Genomic DNA, 23,791 nt, shown 5'->3' on the forward strand with positions numbered 1-23,791 from the left:
AAGCCTAGGGGAGGCTCGCCATTACTAAGGTTCCATGGAGTGCTGGGTTGCTCCTCTCAGAAGGGAAAGCACTAGAGCAGAATGCTTTGAAAGTGATGCAACATCTCTGGATAAAAACAGTGCAGCCAACTTCCTGAGAGCTGAAATTAGGACCACAGTCTCCTTATAGAGGAATCATATTTCTGGAGGAACAGGTAGGTTACTAAACAAGTGGCATCACCACAGACTGCAGGTTTCCACTTTCAATTGATTCACTTCACTGATAGCAATAATAACAAAACGAAGCTCTGCAAGCAGGGTAGGGTACTACTTTAAACTACAAGTTACTTTTGCTTCTCAAAACAGTCCTTTTTCTTTCTTGAGGTTTTGTTGCTTCCATCGAGGCAGAGCCGAGAAGGCAGAAGGAGTCATCCCCAAGGCCAGGGTGAAATCATCAATGGACAGGTGCTCCTAGAAGAGGAGAGGGACCAGAGGGTCAGCTTCTTGCTTAGAGTTAGCTCTGATGAGTCACAGAGGTGTGACAGAAATCAGATGATGAGCAAAAAGAGGCAACGTGGCGAGGGACAGGGAGAGGGGAGGTGGCATTTCTTTTCAATCTGGGGCTGTTCTCTGAAGGATTGCCCTGGAAAAAGTTTCTTTGACTCCTGCAGAGCCCTGAATTGAATAGCTTCTTTATGGTTAACACCTGTAGGTGGAGTTCAAGCCCAGGTTGAACTGAACAGCTTCTTGGTAAACACCTTTAGATGGAGTTCAAACTCAGGTGGATCTGAAGCTCCGGTTTTCTAACCTGTTATCCTTTGCCTCCCACCTCTGGGCATTTTCTGCTCAAGGCTCCTGGGAGTCCTCCCCAATCCCCCAGGCAGGGTGGTGGAGCACTTTGTTTTGGAAGAAGGTCCCTGACAGCTATGGTGGTTGTGTCCACGGTCTGCAAATGCTTTAGCTGCCCTCTGTCCCACCCAAGCTGGCTCTGCAGCTTGGTTGAGACTTCTGGACTCTGACCCCCAGGCAAGATAGCAGGGACTGCCCATCCCAGTGGACTTGTATCTTTCCACTGGTCCTGTTCTTGAACCCTGCGGTCCTGCCAGCTGATTACTAGCCTCACCCATGCCCACATCCGCCTGTCTGTGGTTTAGTCATGGGTACTCAGATTGCCTTTCTTGCTACTGCCTGCAGCAAGACCCACCACCCCACTGTTCACTGTTACTGGCCCTCCCTTCTGAGTTTGGAGCAGCCAGAGAGCGTGTGCACTCTCCCCACTTATCCTGGAACTCTCAGCTCTTCTATAAGATTGTACACTACTCCCACAATTTAATCATCAGTGACAACAAAATTTTTAAAAGAATCTAAGCCTTTCAGACCACTTCTACCATGGTGGGGTTGTCCTGATTCTGTTTCTTATATTCAAAATTAGTGATCTATTTATTTTTTTTTTTTAAGGCTAATGCATATTTTATTAGATATTGCAAAACTCCCCTCTACAGGAGTGGTAACATTCTGCCCTCACAGCAAAGTAATATATGTTGTTCCACAGCCTTACCAACAAAGTACATTATTTAGCCTCCTTTTAATCACCTGGTCCAATAATATTGGCTGCCCTTCCCTTTAGAAATACTTTCTGTGTGTTATGTGATACGACAGTAAGAGTGGAACTCAGAAGACCTGAATCTTGCTCTGACTTGGCTACTAACTGGGAAAGTCACTTCCCTGCTCTGGATCTGAGTTTTCTCAGGTGTAAAACAAGCAATGACAATAACAGCTTACATGTACAGAACACTTCCTATGTACCAAGAGCTGGGGAAATAATATTTGTAATATTATTAAGAATAATATATGCTATTAGGATCATCCCAATATTACAGTGAAGACACAGGGAATGCATAAAGGGGTCTAAAGGTGACAAGAAGGATGCAAATGTTGTAGAAACAATACACTTATGTGTATATTGGACCCAAACCCTTAACAGATGTTCCTGGAGGAAATAGCCAACTCACATCTACAGGTTCCTTAATTCATCCCAAAGGCTTCTTTATGGTTTATTGTACACAGGGTAAATTTTCTCTCAATACCCTCTCAAGCTAGATTTGCAGCCTATTTTGGATCTTCATGAAGAGAGAATGAATATTAGAAATGTGTTTTTTTTAAACATGCCCTTCTTACCAAACTCTCTCCTCCAAGTGGTCCACACAGACAGCAACTGCTCTACCTGAGGGACCCAGTGCTGACTAGTCTCCCTGGCACGCCTCTGAATTGCCTGCCCACCATACACGTAATGATACTTCAACCTGGATGTCTCCCCAGTGCCACTAAACTCATGATTGTCCCTGTCTTAAGCTGGGTCTGACCCAGGGTTTTTTTAATCTCAGAAAATGACACAATTACCCCCCTCTTATGACCTTTATCCAGTCATTACCAAGTGTTGCTGATTTAATCTAAATATTTCTCTAAACCATCTCCACCCATCCCCACCCATTCTTGGGCTTCTCAGATGGGGCTCGTGGTAGAGAACCTGCCTGCCAGTGCAGGAGGTATAAGAGACATAGGTTTGATCTCTGGGTTGGGAAGATCCCCTGGAGGAGGGCATGGTAACGCACTCCAGTATTCTTGCCTGGAGAATCCCATGGACAGAGGAGCCTGACAGGCTGCAGTCCATAGGGTCACCAAGAGTCGGACAAGACTAAAGGAGACTTAGCAAGTCCATTCTTCACTGAGCAGCTAGAGTGGGCTTTGAAAAATGTACCTGACTGCCATTCCCTTGCTTCACCCATAATAGTTGCCCTTGACTTTTAGGATGGACACCACCCTCCGCAGCACGACAAAGAAGTCCCAGTGGCCCCTTCGCCCAACAGCTGCCCCTCCCCAGCTCCACACACCCCCTGCTCTGGCCACCTTGCCCTTTCACCCAAGCTGTGCTTACATCCTACTTCTGGGCTTCCATGTATACTGTTCCCTTCTCCGAGAATATCCCACTCTGCCTGAATAATTCCCATTCATCTTTCAAGGAAAAATCTCTGACTAAGTCAGGTTCTAACCCACCTCCCTTCGGCTGGGATCCACCCCCTCGGGAAGCTCCTCTGCCGTCTTGTTCACCAGCTGCTCCAGGGGAAAGATGGGTAGAGGTCCAGAACTGAGGTTGCTGTTAGCATTGAACACATCCGGTTTAGAGCTTGTGAGCTCCTAGGGAAGAAACAGAAAACACTGTCACTTCAGCGGGTTTGTGGCTGCCTCCCAGGCTGCATTTTTCTCTGAAGTCAACAATGACCCTAGGGAACCTTCTAGAAGCCCTCAGTGGAGCTCCTTGCAGTCCAGGAGTGAGGACCCAGCACTTTCACTGCTGAGGGCCCACATTCAATCCCTGGTCAGGGAACCATGATCCCTCAAGCTGCGCAGTGTGACCAAAAAAATATAAGCCTTCCATGACCTCTACCTCCCACTGTCCACATACACATACACACACGCTTCATAAGAACATGGCATATTGACGGGATCCACAAGCTAAAGCTTGGCAGTCTATATTCAACCAAAGCTGGTTGGCTGTATGACCAGCTTTGGAAAACACATAAGCAAAACTGTTTTGTTCTATGACTTATAAACTTCTCCATGGCTACCCCTAATGTTCGAGGTCTACCTTGGACATTTATGACCTTCTTTTAGCTGATATGAAACTGTCAACCATAAATTCTCTTAGCCTTGACCTACCTACCCACACTGTCCCGCCTGCACCATCAGTCAACCAAGAAGGGTTAATTGAGTGCCATGGGGTTCCCAGGCTGTGGGTGGGTCTGAGGAATTCACATGTTATCTGCTGATAACCCCAGTGTGCTTGGGAAATTGCTCTCATGTACTGGCCACAATTCTGCACAGTCTACTTGGTCTTATCTCCCCTGCAAGCCTGTGAACATCTTTGATTTCATATTTCCACATTCTAAGCCTGTAGGCTGAACACATTTCTATGAACTAACTGAAAGATCGAAGAAGGTTTTTCTACCTGGAGAAGGGTGATGATAGTAGAGAAATCATTACTTCTCCAAGCGTGGTCTGAGGACTAACTAGATCAAATTACCTGGGCCCTTTGTGAGAAACACACACTAATGGGTCTCAACCCAATTCTCCAAACCAGAATTTCAGGAAATGGGACTTTGGGATTTCCTTCTTTGTGTGGATGGGGGACACACAGCTTGTGGGATCTTAGTTCCCTGACCAGGGATCGAACCTGTACTTCCTGCAGTGGAAGCACGGAGTCCTAACCACTGTACCACCAGGGAAGTCCCAGAATCTTCATTTCAATAAGCTTCCCCCATCCCCAAGTTCCCCATCACCCAGACTCTTACACATGATAAAATTTGGGGGCCATTTCACTAGGGAATGGAGGAGACAAATCTGCGCAAGACTTGAAGTTAAACAACAAGAAGAACATCCAGAAGAAGGAGAAAATGATGGAAAGAAAGCAGAAGACCCTGGCACCTTCTCTAGAGCTTTCTGAGCTTTCATGGGTCTGACCACTGTCAGTGGACACTGTGGGGGCCCCTTCCACCTGCCCCATACTCACAGCAGTGATCTGGCCCCAGTCCCCAGAGTTTCCAAGCTCCGCCTTCAGGTCCTCATAGGATTTAGAGTTCTGCATATAAAGTAAGTGACAAATTAAAAAAAAAAAAAAGTAAGTGACAAATTAGACCTGGGTTTCAGCAGAGGAGTCAGGACCATTTTCCTTCAGGCGTTGAAAGAAGACTGCTCTAGGACCGAGGGGCAATGAGAAGGGGAAGGGGGAATCAGGGGGAGACTGGAGGCTGTCCTTGAAAAACCAGGTTGAATGGTAAGGATGAGCATGAAGGGCTGACAGGTAACTGGCTGGGGCAAGGGACTATTTGCCCCGCTCAGCCCACCATGGAGATGGAGAGTATGATCTTTCCCCACCCTCTGAGTTTAAGAAGCTGCACGCAGCCTTGGAAACCCTACCCACACTGTGGGGGACATGGGGGTCCTGGAGAACTGGGGAGCTCCCCTCAGAGCCTGGAGGGGACACTGTCACAGGGGAGTGAAAGGAGTAGAGGGGAACTTGGCTCCATGGGGAGCCCCATCTCCACATCCCAGGGTCTGGCAGCAAGCTTGGCACATTATAAGTTCCAGCTATGCTGACAGCATGAACTAGTGAGTAAATGAATGGATGAATGAGTCTGAGAGAGAAGCCAGCACAGATCTGATGGGGGGAAGACCTGCCAGAGTTGTTGATGTGGGACACTGACCTGGGTTTGAGAAGTTCTGGACACATCTAGGTGTGCAGACTTGAGATTTGTTGGGCTCCATCATCAAGACTTAACTTAGCTCATCAAACATTGACTTTTTTTTTTTTTAAACATTGAATTTTTTTAATGCATTTGAGGAAATTAAGCTCTCGGTTTCCCAGATCTCATCTGTTGTACCAATTTTGTGTACCCAAAGCCACCAGGGCAACACTCATTCTTCCTAGCTTTCCTTCTTCCTGCAGAAAACCTTCACTGTGGTTTGTGGTTTAGTCGCTAAGTCGTGTCCTACTCTCTGTGACCCCATGGACTGTAGCCAACCAGGCTCCTCTGTCCATGGGGTTTTCCAGGCAAGAATACTGGAGTGGGTTGCCATTTCCTTCTCCATTTTGAGGACCTGCCCTCTGCTTCTCTCTGGGGCCGGTTTAGGAAAATTCTGTGGAAGTCTATTTCATTGTTCCTCAGGTCAGGACCACGTATAGGGCCCATTTTGCTTAGAATTTAGTGCTAGAAGACACGCCTTTAGACACGTTCCTTTAGAACTAATGTGTTTAGAGGGCCACCAATGACATCTCGTAGAAGTTTCCGCAATGATGATGGACATTCTTTTTCTGTGTTGTCCGGTATGGCAACCACCAGCTAGCTACACATGGCTAGTGAGAATTGTGAGAAATCAATTCTTTGATTTTTGCTTAATTTCAATTCATTTGCATTTAAATCGTCAGTTACAGCTCTTCCCAATAATGTCCAAGAGCTTTGAGCTAAATCTCATGTACAAGCAAGACACTGTCATGAGCCTAAATTTTTGATGGACTTCCTTCCCTCTCCCTTACCAGGGAGCCTCATAGTCTTACTGCAGCCTTACTGTCCATTCTAAGTCTCTTCAAGCCCCTTTACAAATACATCACAGGTCATCTATCCCAATGGACAGAAAAACCCAGGCGTCAACCCTGGCCTCCTCGTATGTGTCATGAAGAATGTGCTGGGGTGGGAGGACCAGGTGGGCTGGGGCCACTCACATTCCACTTGAAGGGATCCCAAGCCAGGAACCAGCCCGTGAAGGTGGGGGGCTCGTGCCCTTGCTTCACCACAATTATGGGGGTCTCAAGGTCTCGGCCGCTGGGGTGGGTCTTGAGATATTCCTGCGCCGTGGTGGCTGCGGCTTTCTTCTCGTCCTCATTGGCATTCTTCCCAATCCAGAAAAAGACCTGTGGAGCATCCCAGAGTCAGTCTCCCCTGTCCTCCCTCAGCTCACCCAGGCTCAGACATCCTGCTGTGAACCCTGACCTTGGGCAGGCCCCATCTGGCCTTGACTTTGCCTCTGGAAATTAGGGTTGGACAGATGCCCTCTACTTCGACATTCTGTAGATGTGTGACTCTCAGCCTCTCCAGAGCCAAAGACCCCAGAAACACTCCTCTGCCTCATGAAATCAACTGGACTTTGGGAGAAGTATACGTGGTGCCCTGCAGCCCCACTGCGCATCCTCTTCTCCTACCTGCCCTCTTTCTTATGCTCCTGCTGTTCGTAACACCAATCTCAGGAAGAATGTATGTGGAAGTCAAGAAAACATCAAACCTTACCTATCCTTAAAGCTATATCTTGGCCCTGGGGATGAGTGTTGTCAGAAGGGAGGTCCCCAGGCCTCAAAACTACCTGGTCCCAAACATCTAGCAGGAAAACATCATCCTCTTCCAAGTCATCCTGATTGAAGTCAGGGATCTCTGTGGCCTGGAAGCGCCCAGTCTGGTTGGAACATTCAAAGAGCCGGGGAGTGATGACCAAGTTTTCCTCCTGCAGCCTACAAGGCAGAAAGGAAATTGTGTTGGAAAGCTCATCTCCTAGGAAAATGCTCTTTCTTCTGATCACACCAAAAGTCCCCCATCCTACCAAGAGTCCAGGAGCCCTCCAAAGCAGAAATTCCCACTACTCTCCCAGGACAAGCATTTCAGTGGGCTCTTCTATAGTCCTGTTAGGGAGTTCTTCCTGATATCTTTCCTCTATAGCTCCTGCTGCTAATATAGTACATGCCCTTTTGCTTTTGAACTGGGGATATGGTGGATCATGGACGTTCTTCAGAAAACTAGGCTTACAACTTGTGTTCCTCAGCATCTGGTCCTGTGGCAGCATGGAAGGACAGTGGCTGATGGGACCCTGGCATCTTCCTCCCAAAGGGCACACCTAGAGTCCTGCCCCTCTCCTTGAGCTGCCTCCTCTGGGTGTGAGCTCCCTTTACAGGAAATATCCACCCCAGGCCCTGGGCATTCCACAGTAAGTAGCACAGACACAGCCCCCATGCCAAGAGGCTCCCAGAGCCCCAGCTGCCCCTTCATCATCTGGTAGCCCTGTAAGCCCGACACGCAGAGTCCTCAATCCACGCCTGCTGCAGGCTCTGGGTGATGCGGGTAGAGGGGCTGGCAGGCTCTCCAGCCTCAGAAGGTGAGCTGGAGGTCGAGGGACCTGGGAGTTACCTCTTGGTGCTGGCATAGGGGGCCTTCCCGCCCAGGGCCATCCAAAAGTTGGCTGGCTCCTGCCCTTCCACCACCACTTGCTTCTCGGTCCGGGAGACAGTGTCAGCAACCATCTTGGCCATCTCCCGCTCATCCCCGCTGCAACCCTGGAAAAAGAGGGGGTGGCTGTGCTGGGAGAGTCCACCTCCAGTGCCCCGTCTCCCCCTCCTTCCACCATATTCACTGGCCTAGGGCTCCCGGGCCTGAGAGGCTCTCCTGGATCAAGGCCCTGTGCACACAGCTCAGCATCCTTGATGCTCCAAAGGATGGCAGAGGAGGCAAGGGAGACTGCCCTCCCAGTGGAGAGGTGGAGGCCTCCCAGAGACTGAGTCCTCATGACAGAGAAAAAGGAGGAGGCAGCGACAGGCACACACAGGGGGAGTGAGAGAGCCCAAGACAGGGGAATTCCCTGGTGGTCCAGTGGCTAACACTCTGTGCTCAAAATGCCGGGGGCCTGGGTTTGATCCCTGATCAGGGACCTTGAGCACACATGTTGCAACTAAGATCCAGCACAGTCATATAAGTAAATAAATTTTTTTTTAATGGACTTCCCTGGTGGCATCATGGATAAGAATCTGCCTGTCAGTGCAGGGAACACGGATTCGAATCCTGGTCCAGGAAGATCCCACATGCCACGGAGCAAATTGGCTCATGTACCACAACTACTGAGCTTGAGCTCTAGAGCCCAAGAGCCACAACTAGCGATCCTCTGTGCTGCAACGACTGAAGCCCTCAAGCCCTAGAACCGGCAGGTCACAACTGCTGAGCCCCAGTGCTGCAACTACTGAAGCCCGTGTGCCGAGAGCCTGTGCAAGAGAAGCCACCGCAATGGGAAGCCTCTGCACCACAACTAGACAGTAGCCTGCATGTGGCAATGAAGACCCAGAGCAGCCATAAATAAATACGGCATTGTGCACCTGTCGATCTCAGGCAAGGGTTTAAAAAAAACACCATGAAGATGGACCAACACAGGACAGACAGGAGTCACCAGAGACAAACAGAATGAGAAAGACCTACTCAGACACAGGGGCGGAGGGTAGGGATCCAGACCCAGTGTTAAGGAAGCGGGAGGTGGGGCCAGAGGCAGCTGGGAAACCAGGAGGCGGGACCTATGGGGGGTAGGGGGAGGCCATTCAACTCTGCACACACCTTCCCATACCACAGGTAGGAGCAAGACTGAGTCTTGAGGATGAAGACGTCGTTGGAGTTGAGGGAGGTGGCCCGGGGTGGGACCTCAAAGGCCTTGGTGTTGTTGGCGCTGGTTCCTCGGACCTGGAATAGCCGGGTGGAGGGCACAGGCTCCACATTGTTGGCCCGGGATGTGCCTCCCTGCAGGGAGAGATGGGCAGGAGTTACTTAGCAAATGTGGTCCTCTGATACACCATCCCCTGACTAGTCTTCCCAAAACATTGCTTTGGGTACGGGCACTTCCCTGCCTGACACCTTGGTTCAGACTAGAACCATTCTAGGTCCACAGACCAGAACCCAACTTTCAAGGGATCATTTGAGGCCTCACATGAGGAGGCAACCTGCCTTTCCAGGGTCACTCTCAGCTCTCTCCAAACCCTCCATTTAGCTCAGCCAAGCTTCTCATGGTTCCTCACAGGGCCTTTTCCATGGGCCTTTGTCCTGGCCTCTGCATCGCCCTCATTTGACCTCTGCTGAGCTCTGACCCCAATGTCAAAACCTCCTCCCAACTCTCTTTCCACCATGGACTCTTTGCCTGTTCGCTGATCATTGTGTTCACACACCCCTCTGAATGCAACGTATTTCTGGCATTTAAGCATATGTGGAACAACAGACTAGTTTCAAATCGGGAAAGGAGTGCGTCAAGGCTGTATATTGTCACCCTGCTTATTTAATTTATATGCAGAGTACATCATGAGAAATGCTGGACTGGATGAAGCACAAGCTAGAATCAAGATTGCCGGGATAAATATCAATAACCTCAGATATGCATATGGCACCACTAACCTTATGGCAGAAAGCAAAGAAGAATTAAAGAGCCTCTTGATGAAAGTGAAAGAGGAGAAAGTTGGCTTAAAACTCAACATTCAGAAAACTAAGATCATGGCATCCAGTCCCATCACTTCATGGCAAATAGATGGGGAAACAGTGGAAACAATGACAGACTTTATTTTTTGGGGGGCTCCAAAATCACTGCAGATGGTGACTGCAGCCATGAAATTAAAAGATGCTTGCTCCTTGGAAGAAAAGCTATGACCAACCTAGACAGCATATTAAAAAGCAGAGACATTACTTTGTCAACAGAGGTCCGTCTAGCCAAGGCTGTGGTTTTTCCAGTGGTCAAGTATGGATGTGAGAGTTGAACTATAAAGAAAGCTGAGCACCAAAGAATTGATGCTTTTGAACTGTGGTATTGGAGAAGACTCTTGAGAGTCCTTTGGACCGCAAAGAGATCAAACCAATCAATTCTAAAGGAAATCAGTCCTGAATATTCATTGGAAGGACTGATGCTGAAGTTGAAGCTCCAATACTTTGGCCACTTGATACAAAGAACTGACTCATTGAAAAGACCCTGATGCTGGGAAAGATTGAAGGCAGGAGGAGAAGGGGATGACAGAGGATGAGATAGTTGTATGGCATCACTGACTCAATGGACATGAGTTTGAGTAAATGCCAGGATCCGGTGATGGACAGGGAGGCCTGGCATGCTGCAGTCCATGGGGTCAAAAGAGTCGGACATGACTGAGCAACTGAACTGAACTGAACTGAAGCACACAGTGCCTTGGGCTGTTGATTCACTGCTTGTTCAACCAGATGGTGAACAGCGTTTGCACGGCATTCTTCTCCCCCTCGGTGCTTTGCAGAGGGCTGTGTACTTAGTAAGTGTTCAATACGTAGGTTAGTGCTAAAGGAATGCAAGGAATGGTTATTTCAACAGGGAAGTCTGCTCCATGTTATTTGGCAGACTGGATGGGAGGGGCGTCTGGGGGAGAATGGATACATGTACATGTATGGCTGTCCCTTTGCTGTCCACCTGAAACTCTCACAACATTGTTAATTGGCTGCACGCCAATACAAAAGGAAAAGTTTAAAAAAAAAAAGTGCCAGTGCACCTTAGGTTCCTCGTTCAGCAAATCTATCCAACATAACTTCTTTTTTCATCTAGAGAGGAGTTGGGGTGTAGAGAGTAATAGTCTTATACATGTTAAGTGTTTATTAAATGGATTTTTAAAACTACTGAGTAGTTGTTTCTATTTCCATTGCACATAGGTGATGGAGCCTCAAACAGTCCCCTTCCAGGAAGAGTGGGCTACCCCCTAGCCCGGTCCCCCACCCCATGTCCTCTTCCCTGTTTCCCGGAGCCCACCCCACCTCACTGCCACACCTGGTAGACCACCATGCGTCCCTTGAAGATGGACATGAGGTGAGGCGGCTCTTTGCCCATCGGGACCCGGATCTGGACCAGTTCATTGTTGTACTTCTGGTCCAGGATGACAGCTTGATAGGCAGAGGCTGTGATTTCGTCCTGGCTGGCCTGGCTGCCCTGGGGATGTGCAGGGTAGGAGGGGTGAGATGAGGCCAGCCCCCAGTTCTAACTTCATATCCAATTCCGACTGGCCCTAAACCCAACTGTCTTCCCCACCAATCTCCACCCCCCCCCTGAGCTCCACACCTAATCTTTCTCCAGCCTCAGTCCACCCCAGCCCACCTTGACCCCCAACCTCCTCTCCCACTTACTGCACCTTTCTTGAGGGAACACTACGACTACCCCCTACTCACCCCCAGCACCCCCAAACATCTCCCGCTCCCTCGCATCTGGACATAGAAACCCACAGTCAGAGCGGGTGAAGAGAAGGCGCAAGAAGCCACGGAAGTTAGAAAGAAGACTCAGAGAACCAAAGGGGAAGGGCTGTGAGTGGGGGTACCCAGTGTCAGGGGGCTCCCCCGGCCAAAGCAGTTCCAAGATGGAAAGGGGGTAAGATACCCACCACCAGAGGTATTCAACTCCAGGGCGATGGCCGCTTGGCAGGGGTATGGTGAAGTGGGGTTGAGCAGCTGTGCTCTGAACGGGGTGGAGTGGGGCCTGACCTGCCAAATGTAGAGCAGGTAGTGCTGCTTCTCGTTGATGAGGTAGGTGTAGAGCAGCAGGTAGCAGTCGCCCCCATAGAAGTGGCCCAGCCACTTGGTATCCACAGGCACCAGTTCTAGGTTCTCGATGCGCCACATCTGGAGCCGGTACCAGGCTAGTGTGAGGTCCGGGACAGATTCCACCAACCCCTGCCCCCCGGCCCGGGCCTCTCTCCCCGCGCCATACCTGCACCTCCCCACTCCCATCGTCCACCATCTTCTGCTGGGCAGCCACCTGAGGCTGGACATGCATGGACATGGCATCAAACTTCACCTGTTCCACCTTGGCTGGAGTGAGGGGGGAAATCATGACACCCAGTGTCACCAGCTGAGTTCCCTCAGGTTCTCACAACAGCCCAGAGTAGGAGCTGCAATTCTTAGACCCATTTTACAGATGAGGCAACTGAGGCTAGAGAGATTTGGTAGCTTATCCCAGGTCACACAGTTAGCCAGTGGCAGAGCTATAACACAGAACCCTATCTCCCTCCTGTAAGACTCATGTTTCGTCGAGGCCTCCCAGAGCAGCCAGGGGAGGGACATTTTCTCCTCCCCCGGGTGCGTGGCATGGAGCTTGTCCTTAGCAAATACTGTCTCGAAGACTGGAGTTGTTTGGGTTTGGGTTCCGAGGAGACCCAACACTACTCCAAATGAAAGGCAAGTTTTTCTCAGCTCCCTTTTTGTGACAACTCTTGAGTTTATCCAAGTCCCTTTGTGTCCACGCCCCTCCACCTGGGGAGCCCAGAGTCAGGGTGAAGTGTGCACAAGAGGAGTATTCAAGAAGGAGGGCAGGAGTCAGGTCCAGCGCTCTCCTGGCCCCACTGCCCGCTTCCAGCCCCACCCCGCCTCAGGCCAGCCCTCACCCACGGAGCCCACGGTGTGGGTTTTGCCCAGGCCAGTGGTCCGATTGGGTACTGTCCACTTCTGGAAGAGCTGCTGAAAGACAGCTGACTCGGCCCCGTCGTTCTGCAGCTCCACCTGTGTGTTCGGTGGGTACTGTTTCGCTTTGATAAAGTTCTGGGAAGAGAAGGATGAGGCTGGGGTGTGTCCCTCCCCCAGCCTCCACCCCCCAACAGGAGCCGAAGCTGTAACCCCAACCAGACCCACCACTAACCTGTCCTGGTCCCAAGCCCAAACCAGACTCTAATCACTGTCCCAATGCTGACCTCAAACCTAATCCAGCTGACTCCCACCCCAGGTCACACCAGACTCCACCTCAAACCTAACTCTGACCTCAACCCTGAATCTAACACTAACCCCCAAACCCAGTTCAGACCCCTGACTCCAAGGCCAAATCTGACCCAAACCTGACTCCAGTCTCCATCTCCAAATTTGAGCCCAATCCCCAATCCAACGTTGACCCCCAGCCAGCTCAAGGTTACTGACTCCAGCTCCTACAATGACCCCAAACTCTGACTTGGCCTCAGCCGCATGCTGACCCACCCTGCTTCTTGTAGGGAGGCCGGCCTCCGTTTCTCCCTCCCTTTTCAGAGCCAAGATCAAGGTGCAATTCCTGAGGAGGCTCCCTTTTTGTGACGATTCTTGGGGTCGCCGGGTGGTTGCCTCCCTGGGGTGCAGAGCACCTCCAAGATGACCCCCCGGAGCTAAGTGAGGCCCAGTGCCATCCCTGGCCATTGGCCCCCACCGCCTTCTCCCTGCTGGGTGGCCTTCTCTGCTCCTCCTCCAAGTTCTCCTCCTTGACGCCCAGACCCACCAGCGCCTGGTTCATGGCTTCCTTCTTCTCCTGGGCGTTGGCATTCTTCCCCTTCCACACATAGATCTTTAGGCCCCCCTGGTCCAGAATGTAACAGTCCTGGAGGTGGGAGAGAAAGCGCAGGCTAGGGGAGCTGCAGACACAGAAGTTTGCCTCTTGCGCCCCCCACCCCGACCACCCCAGGACCCTGGCGCTGCTCCCACTGGGGGAAAGTGGGCAGGGGGCGGGTGGGTAGTGGGGAGCTGGGGCTGGGGGCACTCCGGACCCTCTCACCTCGTGACTGAGCAAGTCTTGTGTGAGTGGCCGTGTGGCGATTTCTCTGACCACCACCTTTCCCTCTGAGTCAGACACACTGCAGGACAAAGACGCGGCTAGACAAGGAGGATGCTGGACCCTCGTCCCGGGGTTTCCTCCCCCAGGAGGTACCCCCTGTGCCAGGAGGAGCCCCGCGCAGCCAGGCACTCACTGGTACAACTTGAGGGCAGCCTTGAGGGCCGACTCCACCACCGTGTCGGCCACGGCGGCCTTCAGCTCCTTCCGCTGGCCCAGCACGTGGTTCATGATCTCCATCAGCTGCGGTGAGGCCTTCTCGTTCTCCCCATCCACCACACCCACGTAGGAGCGCCCACCCCGCTCCTGGTCGCGGATCTCCTTGGCCAGGTTCATGCCCTGCAGGGAGGCCCCGGGACGCATGAAGGCTGGCGGGGGGCGGTGGACAGGGCAGCGTCCGCCACCCCAAACCACACCTGGAGAGCCCAGGCCCCGACAGCAGCCCCAAAGTGGGAGGCACCTGCCCGGTGCTTCCCTTTCAAGGAGGGGATCAGGCTTTTAAGGTGTGTGTCAGGAAGCCAAGCTAAACCCTCAGGAAGAGCAGTCTTCTTCATGAGCAAGAGGGGGTCTGGTGGGGGTGGTAGGGGGACTTGCTAGGCCTTTGGTTTTGACATTGTTTGAAATTTATGATTTTGCTTCAAAGTTTTGCATGAGAGGTGAGCCCTGAAGATCACAGTTCTGTCTCTTTGCCCCAAAGCTGTGTACACACACTCACACACACACAAAGCCTCACATGGGCTCACACACATGTGCACACACACACACACACACACACACAGCCTGGCTCACTCTCTCAGCCCAGCATCTCCTCTCCAGTTCCTGGCCTTTCCACTCCGGCCCCCTCCCCTCTCCACGGCTCCCTTCACCCCACTGCCCCCCTCGCCAGGCCCACCTTTCTGTTTCCAGCCGAGCCCTATTTATCCAGCTCCCAAGACAGCCCCATTTTAAGATGCCCCAAATCCAACCTTGATTTTCTCCCCAACTCTGTTGCTCCCTGATCTTGCCATCTCAGAAAATGGGACCCCACCCATCCCCACAAAAAGCACAACTTTTGACTTCTGTCTCTCTCCTCTCTTGTCACCCCCAACCTGACATGCAGGTCCTGTGATTCCACCTTCCCAGCCCCCTCCTCACCTAGGCATGTGCCCTCAGCCCGTCCACTCCCCTCGCCCCTCAGAAGTCAGAGGGCGCTTCAACAGCGTCCCAGGCACTGAGAACAAACCTCAACCCTCTCACACAGCTTCCTGACCACATAGCACGTCCTGTTGAGACCCACCCACCCTCCTTTCCAAACTCCCTAAAGTGCCTAGGGCTTTGTCTGAGCTGGGAGGTTGCCCACCATCCACTTCTCTCCTCCCTTAGGGCCCTCTCTCCCCCACCCCCCTCCTTCCAGAAGCCTTCTTAGACCCTTCCTAACCCTGAGAGCCACACTCCCCACCCCTTACTTCTCCAATATTCCCTTGATGTCTGTCTCCCCTCTTGGATATCCCACTGGAGGCCAGAGCCAGGGCGGAGCTCTGCCCGTTTCATTGACCACTGGCTCCCAATGCTGGGCACAGTATCTGCCACACAGCAGGGACTCATCAGACATTAGTGGACCCACCACAGTGCAGGCATGCAGACCCCAGCACGCATACCTCACTGCACACACGTGGAGACTCAGATCCGCCTTCAAACACAGCACCCCAGACAATCAGGGAAGAGGGCGCTGAGGAAATGGGGGCCGGTGGAGGCGCGGCAGCAGTCTGGCAAGTGTGGGAGGGAGCCAGGTGCTGGGGGCAGGAGCAGGGAGGGGCAGGGTGGGATTTTGGGTGGGCGGCACAGGGCGGGGTTACCCTGAGTCTCTCCATGCGGTTACTCTCCGGCCCATTCCACTGTATGATGAGCTTCCCAAGGTCCAGGAGGAAAACATCCCCACGGTTGAAACTCTTCCAGGACATCTCCACCTGGGGAGCCATGGGGCAGGCGCAGACCCCACTCAGACCCTGTCCATCATCCATCAATCTCTCCCCGACCCCTTCCCTGCCCCTCACCCCTCCTCAGCCTCTGCCCTATGCCCAGGCAAGGCAGTGGGTTGGAGGAGAGGAGACCGTGCGCCCTGAGCCCTGGTTGGTGCCCACCTCTCCCGCCACCACATTCCTCTTGCCCTTGACGTGGAGCAGCCGCTGGATGTCATAGGAGTTGGTCTCCACTTGCTTCATGCCAGAAGCCACGCCCCCTTTCCGGATCCTGTGAGGAGAGGTGAACTGACCCAAGGGAGCAGGCTGGGAGGTGTGACAGGGCCCCCGTCCTCCCAGATCCTGGGTATGTGGTTGCCACAGGGCCCATTTGAGGGCTGGGAGTAAAGGGGTGCCTGAAGCCTTGGGGGCACAAACCCCAAAAAGGCACTCACTCTCAGGGCCATGCAAGTGCAAGGTCACTCTATCACCTCCGTTTGCATGACCCTGGCAGTGCGTGCCTTCTTGGAGTTTATACCCTAGGTGCCTCGCTTGCCTCACCCTAGTCCTTGCCCTGCTGAGAGGCCTGCAAAAGGTGGGTGTATGGTAATAGGGCCATGTGCGAGGACAGGACAGGGGGCTGAAGCGAAGGGAAGAGGGGAGATGCTGAAGACAGAATTGTTTCTCCTCTCAAACTCAAGGCTGAAGACCAGGGATAGGGCAGCAGCAGAGACAGGGGCGGGGAATGGAAAGGTGAACAGAAATGACCCTCATGGGCTCCCCACACAGCCTCAGGCTCCCTTCCCAGCCCCAGGCCTGCCCCCCAGCCTCAGGTGGCCCTCCCAGCCCTGGCTCCACTCCCGAGCCTGTAGCGTGCGGCTCCGTACACAATGCCCTGCTTGAAGTAGCCTCGGAAGGTCTCGCTCTCGTTGCCCTGGACCTCACGGTGCTGGACGGCCCGGCCCTTCAGAAAGTCGTCCATCTGCGTGGTGTAGATGGCAGCCGCCCCTTGCTCGTCCTGGGACGAGGCCTGGCCGATCCAGTAATGAATGTCATAGGACAGGTTGCTGCCCGTCTTGTGGATCTGGGGAGAGGACACGTCCAGTGGACCCAAGGCCCTGGGCTCCCACAGCCCTCTCCCCACCTCCCTGCTTCACATGTTCTCCTGAACGTGTGGGGCCAGCACCACAGGGGAGCGTGGCATGGAGGAGTTCATGGGACGAGTGGTCAGGAGCCCTGCATTGTGCTGTAGTTCTCTCAGACCCTCTGAGACATAGGGTAGGTGTCTTCCCCTGGGCCTTGGAAATAACTTGGTTGGACTATGGCAGCATTTTCCAAAGTTATGTGCACACCATGGGAGGTGACTTGGTGGTATACAGTGAAATGACTTTGGAAATTTTTTTTGGTCCACCCCTCTCAGCATACAGGATCTTAGTTCCCTAACCAGGGATAGAATCCACGTCCCTTGCAGTGGAAGTGTGGAGTCTTAACCACCGGTCCTCCAGGAAATCCCTGATTATGGAAATATTTTATAGCTACTTTCTGTTTGTGAAACGGGACACTGCTTTCCATTTGTGATAATGACACTGAATTAAATTTTTTAATAAATGGATTTAAATTCTAAAAGCAAATCAGTGAAAGTACAAATGCATTAATGATACAGGATGCAGAAGAAACCAAGAGAGTCAAATGAAGTTGACTGTGAATTTTGGGAACATGGACTCAACGTAGAGTGACATCCCACCAGTTCAGAAGCTCCCCCAAGACTGTAAATCCAGAGGGTCACTCCAGCTGGGAGCTCAGTGGTTCAAGGGCAGTGAGAGGCTCTTACATCTCTGACCCTCTGGTGCTACGGCTAGGCTGGGAACGCCAACTGAACACTATCTAGGGATGAAGCTGGGCAGCAGTCCCCATTTCCCCCAGCTTCACGGTTCCTCCTGTTGCTGCCCTAAGCTTTGCTCTCTGCTGCGCCCCCTCCCCTGCCCATTCCCCACTCACAGCCAGGATTACATAGCAGTCACCATCGAAGAAGCTGCCGAAGGAGTTGGAAGGAACAGGCACCATCTGCATGGCCTAAGGAGAGAAGGGGTTGACCACCCAGGACCCCCAGCTTCCCTGCCTCCCTTTAACCAAACGGAGAGCTGGGAGAGGAAGAGCAAACCGACCAGGAGAATGAGTATGAGGAGGGCAGGGAGGGGAAGGAGGATGGGGGGGGGTTGATGCCTGAGGAGGAGGTGGGGTTGGCACCAGGGACTCACACCCCAGCAGGGCAGGGTGGAGGACAGTCCATCCCCAGCCGCAGAGCCCGCCCTGTGACCAGGCAGTATCCTCACCTCGAGCCTCCATATCTGCACCCCAGGCGTGGTGACGTTGAGGGAGCCTTTGACTTGAGCGCTCAGTTTGGTCATGGCGGATGAGCCTAGGGGTGAAGTGGCGTGGGAGCAAGAAGAGGATCTGGGAACCCTGGCTTTCAGGGGCCGCTCTTCCAGCCCAGCCCTGGAGAGCTCCCCACAGGGCCAGGAGGCCAGAGCTCAGGGCCTTTAAAAAGGTCCCCACCCTGGGCCCTCACTGGCCGGGGGTGGGGTGGTCCCACCTCCAGACTTCCCACCGGGCTCTGATCTTGTCACTCTTGTTCAAACTCCTTTCCTGACTCCCTATCACCTACTGCAAAAAGGTCCCACTCCTAAGCCTGGCACGCAAGGTCCTTCTTGACACAGCCCCAAACGATGGCTGCCTGAAAACGTTTGATCAAAGCCATGCCTGGCTAAAATATATATAAAATATAAAAAATATATCATACAGAGTTTATTTTTTTAAGCAAAGAATAAACAAGGGTTGAAAAGTATACATGCTCAAAAGAATTGAAGAAAAAAAAACAGGTGTTCAAACAAAACTTGTACATGAAGTTTCATAGCAGCTCTATTCACAAGAGCCAAAAGGTGAAAACAACCCAAATGTCCATCAACAGACGACTAGATCAACAAACGGTGGTCTGTCCACACAATGGAATAGTACTCAGCCATAAGAAGGAATTAAGCACGATACAAATGTTGCAGCATTGATGAACCTTGGACACATGATGCCAAGTGAAAGAAGCCAGACACAATGGCCCTGTTTTGCACGACTGCATTTACATGAAGTGTCCAGAACAGGCAAATCAATAGAGACAGCAAGCGATTAGTGGTTGTCAGGGACTGCGGAGAAGGGAGGAAAGAGAAGTAACCCCTTGTGTGTGTGGAGTTTCCATTTGGGATGATGAAAATATTCTGGAACTAGACAGCGGTGATGGCTGCACAGAATTTTGAATGTATTGAATGTCCCCGAATTGTTTGCTTTAAAGTGGTTAAAATGGTAAGTCTTATATTCAGTGTATTTTATCACAATAGAAAAGTGTATGCAGCAATTTCCTATTTCTTGCTACCCCCAACCCTCAAGTGAAAGTGAAAGTGCTCAGTCATGTCCCCGACTCTTTGTGACCCCATGGACTTTAAATTCCATGGAATTCTCTAGGCCAGAAGAGAATTCCTTCTCCAGCGGATCTTCTCAACCCAGGGATTGAACCCAGGTCTCCTGCATTGCAGGTGGATTCTTTACCAGCTGAGCCACAAGGGAAGTCCGAACCCTCAAACACCCCTCAATTACTGTTCTGGTGGCCCACAAGATGTGGACCCCACCGGGGTGGGGCCGTGTTTGTTCAGTGCTAAATCCCCAGCTTCCAGCTCTGCTGGAACTTTGTTGAGTGTGTGTGTGGGTGGATGGTCAGGTGGTTGGGTGGTTGGCTGAGTTTGTGGGTAAAAGTGATTAAGTGGATGGATGAGGGAATAAATGAGTGAATGAATGAATGAGTGAACCTTTCCCACTGGGAACCGCCCTCCACCCACTGAGCTTGAAGAAATCTCTCCCCTATCTTCTTTCATGCTGTCTTTTATGGCTCTTTTCCTTTGACCTCAAGCTATGTTCTTTACTCCAAGTGCTCATCAGAATCACCTAGGGAGCTTTAAACAACACTGGTGCTCTGATGCTCAAGCTATATCATACCCCCAGGGATTCTGATTTAATTAGGTCAGGGTGGGGCCCAGGCTTGGGCACTTTATTTTCTGCCTTTGGGGAGGCGACCCAGAGGTGCTTTCAAAACTCCCCAGTGACTCTGATGAGCTAGGGAGGAGAGCCACTTGTCCCCAGTAATTTTTGTCCCAGGTTTCCTGCCCCTCCCTCCCAGTCTGGAGGCCATCCCATTCCCCACCGAGCCTACCACCCAGCCTGGCTTGGAGCTGCCCTCCATGAACGCTCCTTGAACCGATGAATAATGAATGAACGATGACGTGGCCCCCACCGCCGGGCTCTGACAGCTGGAATCTATCTAATCTCTCCTTGCACCTGGACTCTGAGTCACCCCTTGGAACAATGACCTGGCTTTTTACTGTTGGTAAACTCCCTCTTCTGACTCCTAAAGGGTGACCCCCTTCTCCCTGGCATTGTGGAATTTGGGGGCAACGTCTTCCTGCCCAGCCTCTGATTAGCGCCCCCTCCAGCAAATTAGGGCCACCTGCCGATGACCAGTGCCGCACCTGTAGTAGCCCCTAATGCCTGGGTCCCGTCTGATATCCCTGTGGGTCAGGGCCTCCTCCAAGAGACATTTCTCAATCCATGGAGACCTCAGGGCTCCCAGGACTCCTTGTTCAGTTGAACCAATCTGGGTACTAATGAAGAAAATGTTTCCTCTTACTTCAATCACCACTTTTGTTCACATCCCTCTCTTTGCCAAAACGGATCAACCGCTCACTTGCTGTGCGAACATGGCGTGTATCTTCACCTATGAGTGGGCAGTCGATGACCAGGTGGTCTCTAAAGTCCCACTGGGGGAGTTCCCTGGTGGTCCAGGGGTTCAGACTGAACTTCCACTGCAGGGGGCACAGGTTCGATCCTTGGTTGGGGAGCTAAGATCCCACATGCCATGCAGTGGGGCACAACATAAATAAATTAAAAATAAAAAAAGTAATAAAGTCCCATCAGGGATGTGCTCTGAATCTAGGAGGGATCAGCAAGAGCAAAAGAGGGCAGACAAAATGAGGCCCTTCTTGTTCATCAGATCAGTGGAGACTCGGGAGCAGGGGTTTGAAAAAGTTGGCGCTCTGCCTCCCTAGAGAGAAATCAGGATTGGGGGCCTCCAGTAGCCTGAAGAGGGAAAAGGTGGGCATGGGGATTCTGGGGGAGCTGCCCCAAGAGTTGGACTCGCACTGTAAGAGTACCCCATGGATGCCTGCCAGCTGCTCCTGCCTCGTAGACTCTGGTTAGAGCGGATGCCTCTGTCCCGCACCACCCCCACTCCGGTGGACCCACTCCAGCCTTGCATCTCCTGAACTGCTGGGAGGAGTAGGGGGCCCATGCCGACCCCCCATTGCCCACAGCACAGTCCTGGGTTTGAATATGTGATGTCTTCTCCCTCAACTTGAATTCACTGGCTCCCCACTCACTCCTGGTCCCCTCGCTCCTCTGTCCCCACCTCAGTGAAGGGCACCATCACTCCCAGACCCCGAAGTCAGCCATTGATGCACACTCCGAAGCCTTCCCTGTCCTGTCTTCCAACACGCCCCCATCCCTCTCTGCTTCTGGTAACAGCACATGATTCACTGGCCCTGGCCACCCCCACTCACCCCATGCTGCTTCTCACTCTCCCCTCATGTTCTTTCTTTTCCTTTCATTTTCCTTTCCAATGCACTCCCCACCTTTCTTCACTCGGCCAACACTCCCATGCTCTTCTGGACTCAATTTAGGGCTCATTTCTTCCAAGATGCCTTCCTAGAATCCTCAAGTTAGACAAGAGACCCGTCCTCAGGGACCCCAAGCCATCCTGGCCAAAAGATGCCTCTCTTGGTCCCCTGACCACATGATGGTGATAGGATCTCTTTATAAATCTAAGGTTCCCAAGGTCAAGGACCTAGACGAGTTTGTCTATGTAGCCCCCAGCTCCTAGTACGCTGCATGCTAAGTCGTTTCAGTCATGCCCAGGTCTTGGCAGACCGTATGGACTGTAGCCCACCAGGCTTCTCTGTCCAGGGAATTTTCCAGGCAAGAATACTGGAGTGGGTTGCCATGCCCTCCTCCAGGGGATCTTCTCAACCCAGGGATCGAACCTGTGTCTTTTAGTCTCCTGCATTGCCTGGCAGGTTCTTTACCCCTGGCACCACTTGGGAGGCCCCCCAGCACATAACAGGTGCTCAATAAATATTCTTGAAGCAGAAATACTGAACTGCAGAATAAAAGGAGTGGCCCTTCTTAGGGCCATGGAGGAATGGAATTAGGGTTCCTGCTGTCCCCTGCGTCCCATCTTCCCTTTGTAACTGCTGCCCCATTGTCCTGGGAGTTCGGGCTCCAAAGAGCTCCAGAGTGCCCCCACTGCTCTCTGTCCCTAGTCACGCAGTTCTGAGTGGGACAGGGACGTGGCAGTCCTCGAAACGAAGCACACGCTCCTGCTCTGTTAGGCCAGTGAGAGCAGAGTGAGTGACATATCCCAGCCCTCCAGCCTGCAGACTCAGCCTCACCCCCACCCAAGAGCACCTGAACAGGCTTCCTGGGAAGCGGGTGGTCAGTATGTCCCAAGATCCTAATCTGGACTTGCCCCCACTCCCCTGCCCCACCTCCTTTCAGCTGAATGGGGCTACAGGGCCAGGTGAGGCTGAGGGGAGGGGTCCGGTGGAGGAGAGGTGGGATAGCATGCCTGCAAGGGAGTCCGAGGGTAGACGGGAGCCCAGGGCCCTGCCACCACCAGCCCCCTGCCCCTGCTTCTGTCTTTGCCCATTCCATCCCTGATGGCTGTTGCTCACACTTTGGTATCCAGGAGACTAGAGCGCTGAGGTCCCAGGAGTGACAAGGAAATGGAGACGCAGAGGAAAAAAAACATCTCAGATGAGGAAGAAATGAGCAAAGAGATGGTGGGAGCCAGGGGAGGGGGAGAGGGAGGTCAGGGTGACCAGCTGCTCCCTGGTGGCCCAGGACTGGTGGGTTTTATATCTACAAGTCCCCAGATCCTTCTCTGTCCAGGGCAATCTGGGCCAGGTGGTACCCAACGCAGGGTGGGGACCGATGGCAGGCGGCGCGGGGGTAGGAAAGGGCCGTTGTCTGGAGTGGAAGCTACACTGTCCTTCTGTTGGAGGCCTGGGAGGCCACCCTGTGCTCCCTGCCCTTTCCAGACTCTCCAGAGAGCCAAGCCTCTCTCTCACCCCCGCGCCAAGAAGTTGCAGGAGGCCCCGGGCTGCCCGCCGGAAGCAGCCGACCCTGTCCTGTCCTCTCCCACCACCTACGGTGCTGGGTCCCCGCAGGGTGGCCTTACCTGTCTGGGGGAGGCAGCTGTCACCTGGGAGATCTCAGGGAGTTGTGGCAAGCTGGCTGGAGGAGAGCGACCTTTGTCCCCACCCCCCCTCCTCCTCTAGGAACTGCCTTCACCATATAAGGGAAGATAGGGCCCCAGAGAGAGAGGGAATGGGCGAGGGGGTGGGGAGGCAGGTGGCCGCCGTGTCCCTAGGAGCCAGGAGCCCAGTGACCGCCAGACACCCACAGCCGAGGGGCCCCACCCCTGGGTCCCCAGCGAGCACCCAGGGATGGGGTACATTTCTACCCAGGGCCCAGATGCTCCCTGCAGGTGGATAGCACCTGCCAGGAAAGGTAGGGGCGCCTGGACCCTTCATCCTTCCAAACCAGAGGAGCAGGCTCCTCCATCCTCCCTCTTCCCCTTGGGGGAGGGACCCCAGGATGGGGGAGCCCTGGACACAGGGATTTAGGGCCAGGAAATCAGATTCAGGGCTGTTCCAGGACTGACGGGACCCTAGCACCCCTAGAGGTCGCACGCTCGCTCCGAGGGGCACAGAGCTTTTCTTGTCTGCCCCTTCAAAGGTACTGGCTCCTCCTCCTGCTTTTATGAGCTGCAATAAACCGGTTCCTTTGGACTCTGCTCTGCCGTTCTCCCCCGAAGCCAC

At 52.8% G+C, this 23,791-nt stretch overlaps 1 protein-coding gene across 1 annotated transcript; it reads right to left on the reverse strand.

Moving 5' to 3' along the window:
- Positions 1–239: 239 nt before the first annotated feature.
- On the reverse strand, positions 240–23,224 carry VIL1 (villin 1). The gene is made up of 20 exons (XM_043910059.1): positions 23,149–23,224; positions 18,152–18,237; positions 17,817–17,891; positions 16,706–16,902; positions 16,002–16,110; positions 15,717–15,827; positions 14,018–14,220; positions 13,825–13,903; positions 13,552–13,650; positions 12,701–12,854; positions 12,028–12,128; positions 11,802–11,939; positions 11,098–11,256; positions 8,895–9,074; positions 7,707–7,852; positions 6,892–7,036; positions 6,257–6,445; positions 4,547–4,615; positions 3,034–3,174; positions 240–450 (listed from the first exon to the last, which is right to left on the reverse strand). The coding sequence occupies exons 2-20, from the start codon at positions 18,224–18,226 to the stop codon at positions 337–339; spliced, it is 2,484 nt and encodes an 827-aa protein (XP_043765994.1). The 5' UTR covers positions 18,227–18,237; positions 23,149–23,224; the 3' UTR covers positions 240–336.
- Positions 23,225–23,791: the final 567 nt, after the last annotated feature.

Source organism: Cervus elaphus, chromosome 8, assembly GCF_910594005.1.
Source record: "Cervus elaphus chromosome 8, mCerEla1.1, whole genome shotgun sequence".
Classification (NCBI taxonomy): Eukaryota; Metazoa; Chordata; class Mammalia; order Artiodactyla; family Cervidae; genus Cervus; species Cervus elaphus.

Bases quoted from the DNA above. Each gene is read 5' to 3' on its own strand.
- VIL1 (XM_043910059.1), bottom strand. From the start codon at position 18,226: ATGACCAAACTGAGCGCTCAAGTCAAAGGCTCCCTCAACGTCACCACG. The intron at 16,111-16,705 runs GTACGGAGCCGC...CTCTCCTCACAG, and splicing joins TACTTCAAGCAGGGCATTGT to GATCCGGAAAGGGGGCGTGG. The intron at 12,129-12,700 runs GTGAGGGCTGGC...CCCTCACTCCAG, and splicing joins CCACACCGTGGGCTCCGTGG to CCAAGGTGGAACAGGTGAAG.